At 32.5% G+C, this 12,457-nt stretch overlaps 4 protein-coding genes across 5 annotated transcripts in view; 2 read left to right on the forward strand and 2 right to left on the reverse strand.

Annotated features, from left to right (window-relative positions):
• Window positions 1-45: 45 nt before the first annotated feature.
• LOC122632480 (UPF0415 protein C7orf25 homolog) lies at window positions 46-1,785 on the forward strand. Its single transcript, XM_043819305.1, has 3 exons — window positions 46-217; window positions 302-1,285; window positions 1,362-1,785. The coding sequence occupies exons 1-3, from the start codon at window positions 62-64 to the stop codon at window positions 1,446-1,448; spliced, it is 1,227 nt and encodes a 408-aa protein (XP_043675240.1). The 5' UTR covers window positions 46-61; the 3' UTR covers window positions 1,449-1,785.
• Window positions 1,586-2,793, reverse strand: LOC122632482 (tetratricopeptide repeat protein 12-like). The gene is made up of 4 exons (XM_043819307.1): window positions 2,509-2,793; window positions 2,236-2,433; window positions 1,776-2,168; window positions 1,586-1,703 (listed from the first exon to the last, which is right to left on the reverse strand). Exons 1-4 carry the CDS (start codon window positions 2,639-2,641, stop codon window positions 1,648-1,650), a joined length of 780 nt encoding a protein of 259 aa, XP_043675242.1. The 5' UTR covers window positions 2,642-2,793; the 3' UTR covers window positions 1,586-1,647.
• Window positions 2,794-2,968: 175 nt separating this feature from the next.
• On the reverse strand, window positions 2,969-4,534 carry LOC122632481 (protein abrupt-like). Its single transcript, XM_043819306.1, has one exon. The coding sequence runs from the start codon at window positions 4,253-4,255 to the stop codon at window positions 3,116-3,118; it is 1,140 nt and encodes a 379-aa protein (XP_043675241.1). The 5' UTR covers window positions 4,256-4,534; the 3' UTR covers window positions 2,969-3,115.
• Window positions 4,535-5,732: 1,198 nt separating this feature from the next.
• Window positions 5,733-12,457, forward strand: part of LOC122632483 — an 18,790-nt gene continuing 12,065 nt past the window's right edge. The window contains exon 1 of one of the 2 annotated variants that reach the window (XM_043819309.1): window positions 5,733-6,465. In XM_043819309.1, coding sequence (XP_043675244.1) covers window positions 6,378-6,465 — 88 coding nt within the window. In that variant the 5' untranslated portion in view covers window positions 5,733-6,377. The remainder of the gene's footprint in view (window positions 6,466-12,457) is intronic. The other variant, XM_043819308.1, reaches the window with a different exon arrangement.

Here is a 12,457-nt window from a genome sequence, read left to right on the forward strand (position 1 = left end):
CAAAGAATTCCGAGTATTAAACGAATATTCGATGTACGCTCGAGCCTCGCTCCCACGATAGATGCCGATGGAAGAGAAGATCGAGCTCTTAAAATGTCTTCAGGAAAAAATTCGCAACGGCGAAGATATGATAGATCGACTGAAGATCATGGAGGAGGTTAATGGGGTTGATAAGCTTGTACGGAAGATACAGCAAGAGATAAGATTCTTGAAAAAGGTATCTTCTTAATACGTCTTCAAATTAACTTTTTTACCAATTTTCTACGTTGTTATGTCACGATTGTTTTGTATTTTTATAAAGGTACAATCTACAGGAAATGTAAAGAAAGAACATCTACAAAGTACAAATTTGATTCACCTTGACGCAATGGTCATGCGTTTATTTAACTCCAAAGAACCAATCAGCGTAATGAAACCTTTTAAATACGAAAGGTCAAGATTGGAGATAGATATCGTTTGTATGAACGGAGGATCTTGGGTTAAAGTTATTGCTAGAAACGCTAAAGCCCTTACTTTAATTTCGCTTGGCAATGGTGAATACGGTCAAAAGTCCGTTTTAGATCAAGCAGAATCTTATCTGCAATGCGCCAAGCATCATCCGCATTTATACAAATCGCCTGAAATTGTATTTTATTTTGCGTACGGCATAGAAATAGTATTAGCAAAACGTTTGGAATCTATGGGTATTGTCGTGGAAGGCGATAGGATAAATAGTTATAAAAATGAAAATAGTGATATAGAAACGGATGAAACTCTATTGGTTCCATGTCTTAACGAAGAGACACAAACTGAAGAATTCAAAGAAAATCCTGTTCTCGATATGGTGAATTTAAGTCCGCCATCAATTACAGAAGAGATTCAAATTTTGAATTTAGATGTTTCAACGTTATTGGCATATGTTTCTAATATGACAAACGGATACGATAATTTTATATACAGGGAACCGTTATTAACGCAACAAGCTGAAATGGAAAGAAAAAGACCTGTTAAGCCGATTTTAGAAAAATTATTTAAAGGAAAAACCTTTGTTATTTGTCGAACTGCCTACGACAACTTTATGAATATCATAGATGTAATTGGTGGTCCTAAAGAGACAGTAAGAGCACACGAGTTATTAAAAAGGGTGAAAATTGTAGATGATGTACAAACAGGCAGGATTATAGAACAATTAAGTTTAGGTGGAAAAATTAAAGATAGATCGCGATTAGTTTTCGCAAGTGGCGAAAGTATGAAAAGTATTACTGTTTCTGCGAATGAAGGTTTTGTTAGAGCAGCACGAATGCAGGTATTGGATTTATACGTTATTATTTGCACTTCAAATATTTTTAGTACTCTTAATCAATTAAAGTATATTATTTCAGGGCATTGAGTGTACTGTCTTCCTACATGAACCAAGATCTCTTTCTGAAATCAAAGAACACTACGCCAAAGAAATCGATAAATTTTGATATTAATTATATATTTTTATTTATACGATAAAAGCGGCATTAATAAATATTGCATAATATTGCATTAAATGTTCAGTTTTTTAATATTCATCAAAGTACTTTTTTTCTTAATTATATGATAAAATGTTTATATTAGATAATGATTAATTATTACTGCTATATTCATTATAGAAAAAAGATTTAAATATGGTCTTCTATTTTAAACATCGTCGATCGTATATACGTTGCCTATTGTATCTAAATCTTTTTCGAAATCTGCAATAATAAATGACACTTATATCCTGTAAAAATATATAAACTTTCTGAAAATAAAATAAAAAGTAATACCATCAATGAATTTTTGGAAATGTGGATTTTTTTCTCTCGCTAATTTAATAAACTCTTTGCATTTTTCTTCATTGTGAAGATTTTTATAACATTTAGCACTATTTAATAGAGCTTTCAAATTTGAATCGTTTACTTTTAAAGCCCATTCACAGTCATGTAAAGCTTTTTCAAATAATTTAAGATTCATGTATGACAAAGCTCTATTGTTCCAAAGAACACTAGAATCTTTACGTTGTTCTATTGCTTTGGTAAAGTATGTCACAGCCTTTTCATAATCTCCTTCTTTAAATGCACCGTTTCCAATCCTTTTTAATGTTTCTGCTCGTTCATTCCTTATCTTTCTATCCGCTGCTCGTTCATTGGCATCTTTTTCAATACTCTTCATGAATGCTTCTAATTATTTAAGATAAATATTGAATTATATAACGTATCATAATATTTATTTTATATGAACTATTACCTTGTCCCATTTTAGTTGGATCAGATGTATTTTCATTTATGGGACTTTTATTGATAATTGTACGATTAGTTTTAACTTTTAATTCTTCTAATTCAGAAAATTCTTTTTGAGTTTTTGCATTTAAAATTGTATCTGCTAACGTTTCACCAAGTTCTTGTTCTTTAGGATCAGAAGACATTAATTTTGATACAATTTTTTCTATAGTATAAAAAGTTTAAAAGTTAAATAAAAATTTCACCAAGTTACATTAATTTCTAACTTATTATAACCTACCAATTTCAGTAACACGGTGCATAAAATTCTGAAACTCCTCTTCGGTAAGTTTATTAGTAGAACTTAAATTTTCTATTACTTGCTGACGTTCGATCATGTGTTCATTATTATATTCAACGTTTTTTGAATCCATATTTTTAACTCACTTTACAATCATATATATTTTAAAATACTATTAGTATGATATACTATATGATTCAACAGAGAAACAGTTTCTATGGTAACACAACATTTCAGTAACTTTCCTTTCTTAGAGATAATATTCTATATGAGGAATTTTAATTTAGAAGATCTGTGATTAGAATATTTCTTATTATTTATATTATAGTTGGATATGATCATAAATTATAAACCAATATTAAAGCTTAATAATGATTTTGCTGGGGTAACAAAAGAAACAAACTACCATATGTATTGGTTTATTAGGAAGGGAGTAAGATAATGTAACAAAACAGCGACGAAGTGGAAATGTTAGTCCTTATTTATAATCACACAACGAGGATGAGTTTTTAACAAGATTTATCCTTCTAAAGAAATTTACAATCACAAGATTGCATTATCTAAAGAAGCATCACTCTCAACAGAACAAAGTTCGATGGCCCGCATATTAACTGTTAGAACCTTTCTTTGGTGGAAAATCTAGCATTCTACGTGTATTATAAGTCCGATCGACGTTCCACAAACGGAACGTTCGTTTAGGTGTTACAACATTCTCTGTATTTTCACTTTCAAGTTCTTCAATTTCAAGAGGATCCATATCTGCATTTTCTTCTAACTCTGATGAAACGTCTACCTCATCTTTTATGAAAACTGCACATTTCATAGAAGTACTACTATGGACAGTATCCGTCGATTTCCTTCTGTCCAATGGCTCGTCTCTCTTAGCATCAGATTTGGATGAGGAAGGTTTACCAGGAGTAATTTCCACTTCATCCATGATGCATAATCTTTTTAATGGTAATTGCTTGTCCTTTGATATAGTAGATAAAATCTTTTGCCAGCTAATAACAGAATCATCAGATGCTTTTCTTTTCGAAGTCAATGGCGTTTGTAAACCTTTACTTGTACTTGGTATATCATTAATATCTATTATATTAATATTAGATCTGTTACTTTCAAATCGTTGATTTGAAGCAGTAATATTACTGTCCTCGTTTCTTTTAACAGTGTCCTGGGAAGTTTTAAGCGTGCTACTATGCGAATGAGAGGAAGAAACAAATGTAGTAGATTGAGATGCATTTTTATTTTGAACCTTTGATCTGAAGTCAGAGTTTGGACCACTTTTATTAGAATTCCTGCTGTCTTCTATCTTAGAAGGGTTTACGGTAGTTGTTTTTTTAGGAACTTCTTGAGACGTATTATAGTGTTCTCCCGTTAAAATTGACCTTTGAATATGTCGCAAACCAGTAACCTCTAAGATTTCTGCTAACTTTAGCAACCTCCTAACCTCACTTTTAACTACTTTTATCTCTCCGCAATACATGAAATTGACAATAGTTTTAAGATCATCTGCCTCGATATCATGAAGTATGATCATCGGATGAGGATGATCGTTAGCGACGAGTAAACGTCGAAAGAAAGGACTCGAATTTGCTAATACCATCTTATGACACTTTAATATCGTTCCGTCTTTACACACCAAGGAAAGATCCACAAACTGTTGCTTCTCATAGCACGTATCTAGAGAAACTGCCAAGTGAGAGTGAAAACTGTGCCACTTTAAACTAAGCATTGTTTCCTCCTTCATTTTCTACAATTTGCTCAATTTCTTCGTTATTACTCGATGATTATATCCGACGACTCGACTCGTCTATTCTTATGTCAATGCTTTACTACTCGCCATGACACGTGCCGCTGTCATCGCTCGCAACTATGTTCTTTAGTGAAGTATGCGGATTTTCGAAATCGCTACTTTTGAAAGCGCGGCAATTTCGTAGGGTACGTCCCTGGAGAAAGAAAATTTTTATAAAAGGAACAACACGTTTTCGATTTAATTCGTACTTCGTGCCTATCTTTTTCATTGTTTTACAATAAGGAAAAGCATAAGAAAGAGAGAGAGAGCGAGCGAGCGAGAGAGAGAGAGAGAGAGAGAGAGAGAGAGAGAGAGATGAAATAACATTTTAAAAATACCATAGAACGTAATCGATTTCCATCACAGTTAATGGTGGCGTTATCTATCGTGTAACAAGATAACTATGAACCAGCATTAATTTTATCCTGGGTTGCGACACGTTGCAAAATTCTTCGCACGTGGCGTAGTCGATGCCACACGTTAGAATCTACCTTTGGGTATTACGTCTTTGATAATATTTTTAATTTAACAATTACAATAATATTATTTCTGAGAAAGTTAAAAATAAAAATTCTGAAATTTACTTTGACGAAATATCTGATTTTCTTCCATTTAAAACCACTCGATCGGATCGACGATTGTATTCATCATCGAATATCCGCTATTATACGTATCACAGTAATCGAGAAGATTGATAATAAAAAATATGCTACACGAATCTCGATATCAAAAAGATCGTAATTAATTAAAATCGATTTAACATAAAGACGTGTAGAACAAAACGTTAGAAAAATGTTCTCAAACAAAAACGTCAAACTTAGATTTTTTACAATGATGAACGAATAGTACGTTCAAAAATGGCGCCACAATTTTGAGGGCGCGCGCGTACCAACAAAGATGGTTCGTTCGATAATCGACGATGACTATCGATAGTCATCGATATTTCTCTCTCTCTCTCTCTCTTTCTTTCTCAGTTTTCGGAATTTCAACAGCATTTCAGACGAGGACGATCTCTCGAAGAGCTCAAATCACTTCGATTATTGCAAATGGTAGCTTAATAGCAGATGTTCCTGAGAGTACGCGACGCGAGTTAGTATTTATCTGTCAAACGATAGTGCCGACCGGCTATGTGGATTGACGAGCCGGTCGACGCGTGTTCGATTTAAGCTCGTAATAGTGATCGTATATAACATACTATCTTTATCTCTTTCTCTCTCTCTCTCTCTCTTTCGAATTCGTTTTATTTCTATCTCTCTTTCTCTTTCTGTGTCTTTCATTCTCTCTTTTCATCTTTCTATATCTGCACTCGTTTGACTCTCTCTCTCTTTCTCTCTTTTCCCTCTCTCTTTCTCTTTCTTCCCTCTCTCTTTCTCTCTCTCTTTTCTCCCTCTCTTCATCCCACGTCGCTCGTCAGTTCGTCCCGCACGCGTGGTCGAGTTTAGTTAGCCGCGCGTACTCGAAGTAAATACTTGCGTGTATATATATATATGTCTATATATATATATACGTATCTTCGTTTCGCGTCGTCGTTTCGCGACGTAGCCAAAGGGGAACGAGAGAAGTGCGCGTACGTCGATAAATAAGAGAATAATAAAAGTAAGAGAGAGAGAGAGAGAGAGAGAGAGAAAGAGTGAGAAGAGAAGAGAAGAGTGGAAAAGAGAGAGAGAGAGAGAGAGAGGGGAAAGAACCCGAGTTGTGCGCGTATCTCGCTAGTGAGTTTCTTCCTCGTTTGAGAGGAATCGTCCTCGTTTCTTCTTCTTATTGTTTATTATGCGGATTAAAAGCTATTCGTAACTTCGCTCTACGTTGTGTTGAAACAGTGATTGGGAGAAGGAAAAAAAAAAAGAAGAGGAAGAAATAAGCAAAGAAAAACACACGCCATTCAAACGAACGTTTACACACGTACACACATTCACTCGCACGAGGAGAGAGAGAGAGAAAGAAAGAAAGAAAGAAAGAAAGAAAGAAAGAGATACACGCAGATAATACACAGTGAAGAAGAAGTAGAAGTAAATAAGAAACAAAAAGGACGAAAAACGACGATACGGTGGTGTTGTTCCGCTTGGGAAGTCGAAAAATGCGAAGGGGACGAAGCGTCGCGTTACGCCGCCTCCTCGTCGTCGTGGCCCTGCTCTCTCTTTCTGCAGCTGCCTACGCTTTACCAGGTAAGAAAAAAAAAAAAAAAAAAAAAAGAAATAAGGAAAGAACAAAAAAAAAACAAAACAAAACAGATATTACAAAAATAAAGAAATGAAAAGAAGAACGAGAACGATAGAGTAACGATAAGTATCAAAGTAAAAAAGACCAAAGAAAAAACAAAAATAAGGAACCAACTATATTTCCCGCTTCTATCTCTCTATGAGATAAAATCGAACCTCGCTACTACCGCCCGACGACCGACGGGGCCACGAATTAACTTCGTCCGGCCGAACATCGCCGCTAGGGTCACCCCAATGTGGACTCGCAATAGTCTTCTTCCGCCCTCTCTCTCTTTCTCTCTTTTTCTATCTCTCTTTCTCACTCTCTTACGTTCGCTTTTCTTTTCTTTTCTTTTCTTTTTTTTTTTTTTTAACATAGTGACTCTCTCTTTCTCTTTTTTTCGCTCTCTTACGTTCACTTTTTTTTTTTTACGAACTGACTCTCTCTTTCTCTTTCTCTTTATCTTTATCTCTTTTTCTATCTCTCTTTCTCACTCTTTTACGCTCGTTTTACAAACTGACTCTCTTCTTCTCTCTTCTTCTCTCTTTCACTCGTTCGTTCGTTCGTTCGTTCGTTCGTTCGTTCATTCGTTCGTTCTTCGTACATTCTGCCTCCTTTTCTGCCTGACCGATCTTTTCTCTCTCTATCTCTTTCTCTCTTTCTCCCATTCTTATCTTCCCTTCTCTCTCACACTTGTTAATCCCTCCCTTACGCTCTTTCAAGATTTCGGAACCGTCTATACTACGCTACGTGTTCGCCTTTCGTTGTCGCCTCGAGACGAAAGTCGCTCAAACCGTTCCAAAAGCTATTTTCGTGCTCTTCTTTCTTCCACTATTGAAACGAGCACCGGATTTCTACTCTTATCATCGTCTCTCATATACTATCGTATATATATATATATGTACGTATGTATGAATTGTGTGTATATATATGTGTGTATGTATATTATATATATATATATACACGTACATACGTATGTATTATGTATGTATGTGTGTATGTATATAATGTATATATATATATAATATATGATATGTAAATATATATATTTATATACGTACGTATGTAAGTATATATGATGCATGTATGTATTCGTGTATGCATGATGTATATATATATGTATGTATGTATGACGTTTGCTCACTCCATTTGTTCGATCAATCTCCGGCCAATCGGCTGGTCTTGTTCCTTTTTCTTTTTTTTTTTTTTGCGTCGCCGCGAGGTCTTTCTTCGTTCGTTCGTTTGTCGTTGATAAACTTGATAATTGATTTCGAACATTCATTTTTTTCCTTTCTTCTTTATTTCGAAATTCAACGAAATATCATAAGGTAAACGATATTTGAACATCGATCTTCACTTTTTGTTCTCTCTCTTATATACTTTGTTGCAAGATCTTTCATATCGTTCGTTCATGATGATCGTTCGTTCGTGATGAAACATGAAAATTGATTTCGGACGTTCATTTTCTACCTTCTTCTTTCTTTTTTTTTTTTTCTTATTTTGAAATACGAATAATGATCGTAAAGAATATTTAAACGTCGATCTTTTTTTTTTTTTCTTTTTTGGTCGTTCTCTTTCTTATCTCCGTCCCAATAAATTTTTTTATTGTTCGTTTACGAAACACGAAATTTAAATAATAATCGTAAGCAATATCTGGACATCCATCTTTCATTTTAATTTGTTTTCTACGCGTCGTTTCAATATCTTTTCCGTTCGTTCGATTAGTTCGTTAGTTTTTTGAACCAATGCGAAATTCAAATAATGATCGTAAACAATATTTCAATATTGGTCTTTTAATCTTCTTTACGTCTCTACAAAATCTGTCACCCTACGTTCGTTCGTTCGTTCGTTCGTTCGTTCGTTCGTTCGTTCGTTTGTTGGCAAAACACGGTAATTGATTTGGAATATTCTTTTTTTTTCCTTCCTTTTTTATTATAAAATTCAAATAATGATCGTGAACGTTATCTGCATATCGATTTTTTTTTCTTTTTTCAGGATATGTAAAATATCTTTCGTTCGTTTGTTCGTATATCGACGGAACGTCGATAATTGATTTGGAACCTCCATTTTTTCTTTTTCTTTTTTCTTATTATGAAATTGAAATAATGATCGTAAAAGATATCTGCGTATCGATCATTTTTTTGTTCTTTCTTTTATCTGCATCGCTGCAAAATCTTTCACGATTCGTACGTTCACTTTTTTGTTTTGTTTCTTCTTTTTTCGAAATTCAAATAATGATAATAAAAAGTATGTAAACATCGATATTTTTTTTCGTTTTTTCTTTTATTTACGTCGCTGCAAAATTTTTCACGGTTCGTACGTTCGTTGACGAATTCTGAAAATTAATATCGAACGTTCATTTGTCTTTTTTGTTTTTTCTTATTTCGAAATTCAAATAATAATAATAAAGAATATTTGAACATCGATCTTTTTTTTTTGTTTTTTTTTTCTCTTATCTACATGCTTGTATAATCTTTCACGAAATGCTATAATTGATTTCGAACATTCATTTTTTGTTACTTTCGTTCTTATTACAAAATTCGAATAATGATCGTAAACTATATCTGTACATTGATCTACATTTTTTTTTTTTTTGGTTTCTCTCTTATCTATGTCACTGCAAAATCTTTTCGTACCTTCGTTCGTTGACGAGGTCAACTATAATTAATTTCGAACATTCATTTTTTTGCTTTCCTCTTTACTATGAAACTCAAATAATGATCATAAACTATACCCGAACACCGATCTATTTTTTTTTTGTTTTCTTTTTTATCCGTGTCACTGCAAAATATTTCATCGTTCGTTCGTTGACGAAATGGTATAATTGATTTTGAACATTAATTTCTTTATTCTCTTTTTCTCTCTTTCTTCTCTTCGTTATTGTAAAATTTTTCATCGTTCGTTCGTTCGTTCGTTTGTTGACGAAACGTGATAATTGATTTCGAACGTTTATTTTTTTTCCTTCTTCCTTACTATGAAATTTAAATAACGATATCCACTTAAAAAACAATATCCAAACGTGGATGTTTTTAAAATGAAACTTCTGAGAGCACAGTAGTGAGAGTTGTAACTATTAGGAATTGGAGTGAAACGAAAAGTGAAACGGGGAGAGAGGGTTATAGTATTCGATATAGTGAGTACCCTAAGTTTCACAATTTCGTCTCATATAGTACTTATCTGTGAGAATCGACGTTTTGAAAGTGAAGGAAGAGTAGTCCCTGTTTACCTCGTTCTGCTCCTTATTGTCTCAGTAAATCGTAATAAAAGTGTTTCATATTTTCCTTTTCTTCTAAATTCGTTTTTATTGTGATAAAAAGATAGTTAGTAAATTGAGTTACACGCATTTCTTTATCGTATAATTTGTTTAATAACGCGTTACATATTTCGTGTAATTTTTTATTTAACGTTATATTAATTTTAAATGAAATTAATTGATAGAATTAACAATGTTGAAAAAAGAAGAACAAATATAAAAACTCTAAAGTATAGCCTAGAGCGTTTGAGAGAATATCGAGGTCGTCAAAAAGTGTTTGAACATCTTAGTTGCTTATTATCAATAATGCCAGCTGCTCAATCATCGATGATCGATGATGTTGACAATGCAGCCAACGCATTTACAAGTAACGAGACGTCTATTAGCAGTTTACTAAGCTCACTGAACGAAACATACTTTTATACAAATTTCAATTCGCTAATGGTTCATCTCGCGAGATATATAGATAAAATTTTCAAACAATCTATTCATATAGCTTTTCATATGGGAATTTATGATCGTATGATTGATGGTATTAAAAATGATTTAAAAAGAATTTTGCTCAAGAATATCAATAATTACTGACCGCAGTATTTCCGGATGTTAATTCTGATGTCGTGATGACGTGTAAATGTTGCGTTCTATCTCTAAGTCACGAACACGACCCCACTTCTTTCAACGTCCAATAACTTTATGCACACGCAACAAAATAAAATCGTTTCATTTTCCTGAACTAGATTTAATATTGTAAAGATTCATTTTACTACGCGTACCGATTATGCAAATACGATGATTACGTCGTATTCCTGAATAATATGGGATTTTTGGAAATGCAAATCATTAATGTTTTTATTGCAATTAATAATAACGTACATAGGCTACCGAGAAATATTGACGATGATCAATGATTGCATCAATGATTGCATCAATGTTCATATCGAAAGAAAAAAATTTCATGAGATGAAGCTATTTCAAATGGGTTTAGTTATCAAACGTAATATTAAGATGTGCTTACGATATTTACAATATTTTGTAAACGTTATTATAAATATTATAATATTTTTTTAACGACAATCTCATGTATATATATTTATATCTTTCTCTTTCTTTCTTTCTTTCTTTCTCTCTTTCTCTCTGTCTCTCTCTCTCTCTCTCTCGTCGGTTCGATTGTTCGTTGACGATACTATATCAAAACGCGATAATTGATTTCGAACATTCATTTTTCCTTTCTTGTTGACATCGGAAATCAGATAATGATTGTAAATAATATCGATCTTTTTTTTCTTATCTCTTATTATCTCTTATCTAAAAACGCACCTATTAGAAATATCTTTCTTTCGAGCATTGTTATCGCGCAGTTCGCGTCCTATGTGTTTAAAGCAAATTTTTTTTTGCTTTTTCAGACGTATAACGTTTCTTTCGCTTGCTATATATAAAATAAATATTTGGATTTTTCGTTAAATGCCAAGAAAAAAACCGGTTAGTATTAATGTTGTCGCGCGTGTTTCGTAATTATAATAACAAGAGACATGTACCTTGTCGCGTACATATATATGTATATATATATATATATAAACTCCGCGTATACACGATCAGTCTGGTTTTTTAAAATTTTTTGTAAGGTCAACGTCATTTTCTACCTTTAAATATTCAATGAGAATGGCATAAAATCGATTATCGCCTGCGATATAAAACTTTTAGAAAAACTTCGATTTATGCGAACATAACGTGAAGTTAAGAAAATTGTATTCGAGGGAAAAAAGTTCTCTTTGCCTTTCATCGATTAAAAATATTGTTTAATATTTCGAGCAAGGTCGATTATTTTCGATAAAGAAGATAAAAATTTACATATTTACGTTGTATACATAAATATGTATGCATGTATGTTCTCTTGTTTAAATGTACAAAATAAATTCTCGATTTTATCTTATTTTTATTGACTTTATCTTTTTTTTGACTTTTGTGATCTTGTGACTGTGTTCTGATAAATTTAATTCGTTTTGAGAAAAGAAAAAAAGAAAAAGCAAAAAGAAAAATAGAAAAATGCTCGAAATATTCGATCTTTATTTGACTTACTTTGTCTTTCCTCTTCAAGAATTTCTCTTCTATTTTTTCGCTTGTCCGTTTTTTTTTTATTTTTTTATTTTTTACATTTTCTTTTCTCTGTTTCTTGGCTTCTGCTTGTGGTCGACATCGTTAAGTCGAAGTTTGTCACACTGGCGCCTCGCGTCCATCTCTTCGTGTTCCTTTTTTATTACAAAAGGATCTCTTTCATTTGCGAGAATTTCTTACGAAAGTGGAAGAAGAGGAAGATAAATTCTGCTAACTTTCGCCGGTGTTCCTTTTGCGAATTGACGGCTGTAATAATATCTCGTCTTACGTAAGAGACCGCATGGAAACTGGAAAGGCGTTTCTCGCGGAGCGAACAAGAAGAATGACTTGTCTTTCGAGTATATACCTTTGACTTTGGATATACAAAATGTATATTTTTATTTATATATTATAATATATATTATATATATAATACATAACATATAATGTATATATAATATAATATATATTTGTTATATTAATATATTTGCATTTTTATATATTTATATTATATAATTTATAATATATATTATATAAATAAATGATATATATACATAAATATATGTATCACGTCGTTCTTCGAACTTTATCAAAAAAAAAAAAAAAAAAAAAAA

Source organism: Vespula pensylvanica, chromosome 10, assembly GCF_014466175.1.
Source record: "Vespula pensylvanica isolate Volc-1 chromosome 10, ASM1446617v1, whole genome shotgun sequence".
Taxonomy (NCBI): Eukaryota; Metazoa; Arthropoda; class Insecta; order Hymenoptera; family Vespidae; genus Vespula; species Vespula pensylvanica.

Bases quoted from the DNA above. Each gene is read 5' to 3' on its own strand.
- LOC122632482 (XM_043819307.1), bottom strand. From the start codon at position 2,641: ATGGATTCAAAAAACGTTGAATATAATAATGAACACATGATCGAACGT. The intron at 2,434-2,508 runs GTAGGTTATAAT...TTTATACTATAG, and splicing joins GCACCGTGTTACTGAAATTG to AAAAAATTGTATCAAAATTA. The intron at 1,704-1,775 runs GTATTACTTTTT...TTATTATTGCAG, and splicing joins TTTCCAAAAATTCATTGATG to ATTTCGAAAAAGATTTAGAT.
- LOC122632481 (XM_043819306.1), bottom strand. From the start codon at position 4,255: ATGAAGGAGGAAACAATGCTTAGTTTAAAGTGGCACAGTTTTCACTCT.
- LOC122632480 (XM_043819305.1), top strand. From the start codon at position 62: ATGCCGATGGAAGAGAAGATCGAGCTCTTAAAATGTCTTCAGGAAAAA. The intron at 218-301 runs GTATCTTCTTAA...ATTTTTATAAAG, and splicing joins AGATAAGATTCTTGAAAAAG to GTACAATCTACAGGAAATGT. The intron at 1,286-1,361 runs GTATTGGATTTA...ATATTATTTCAG, and splicing joins TTAGAGCAGCACGAATGCAG to GGCATTGAGTGTACTGTCTT.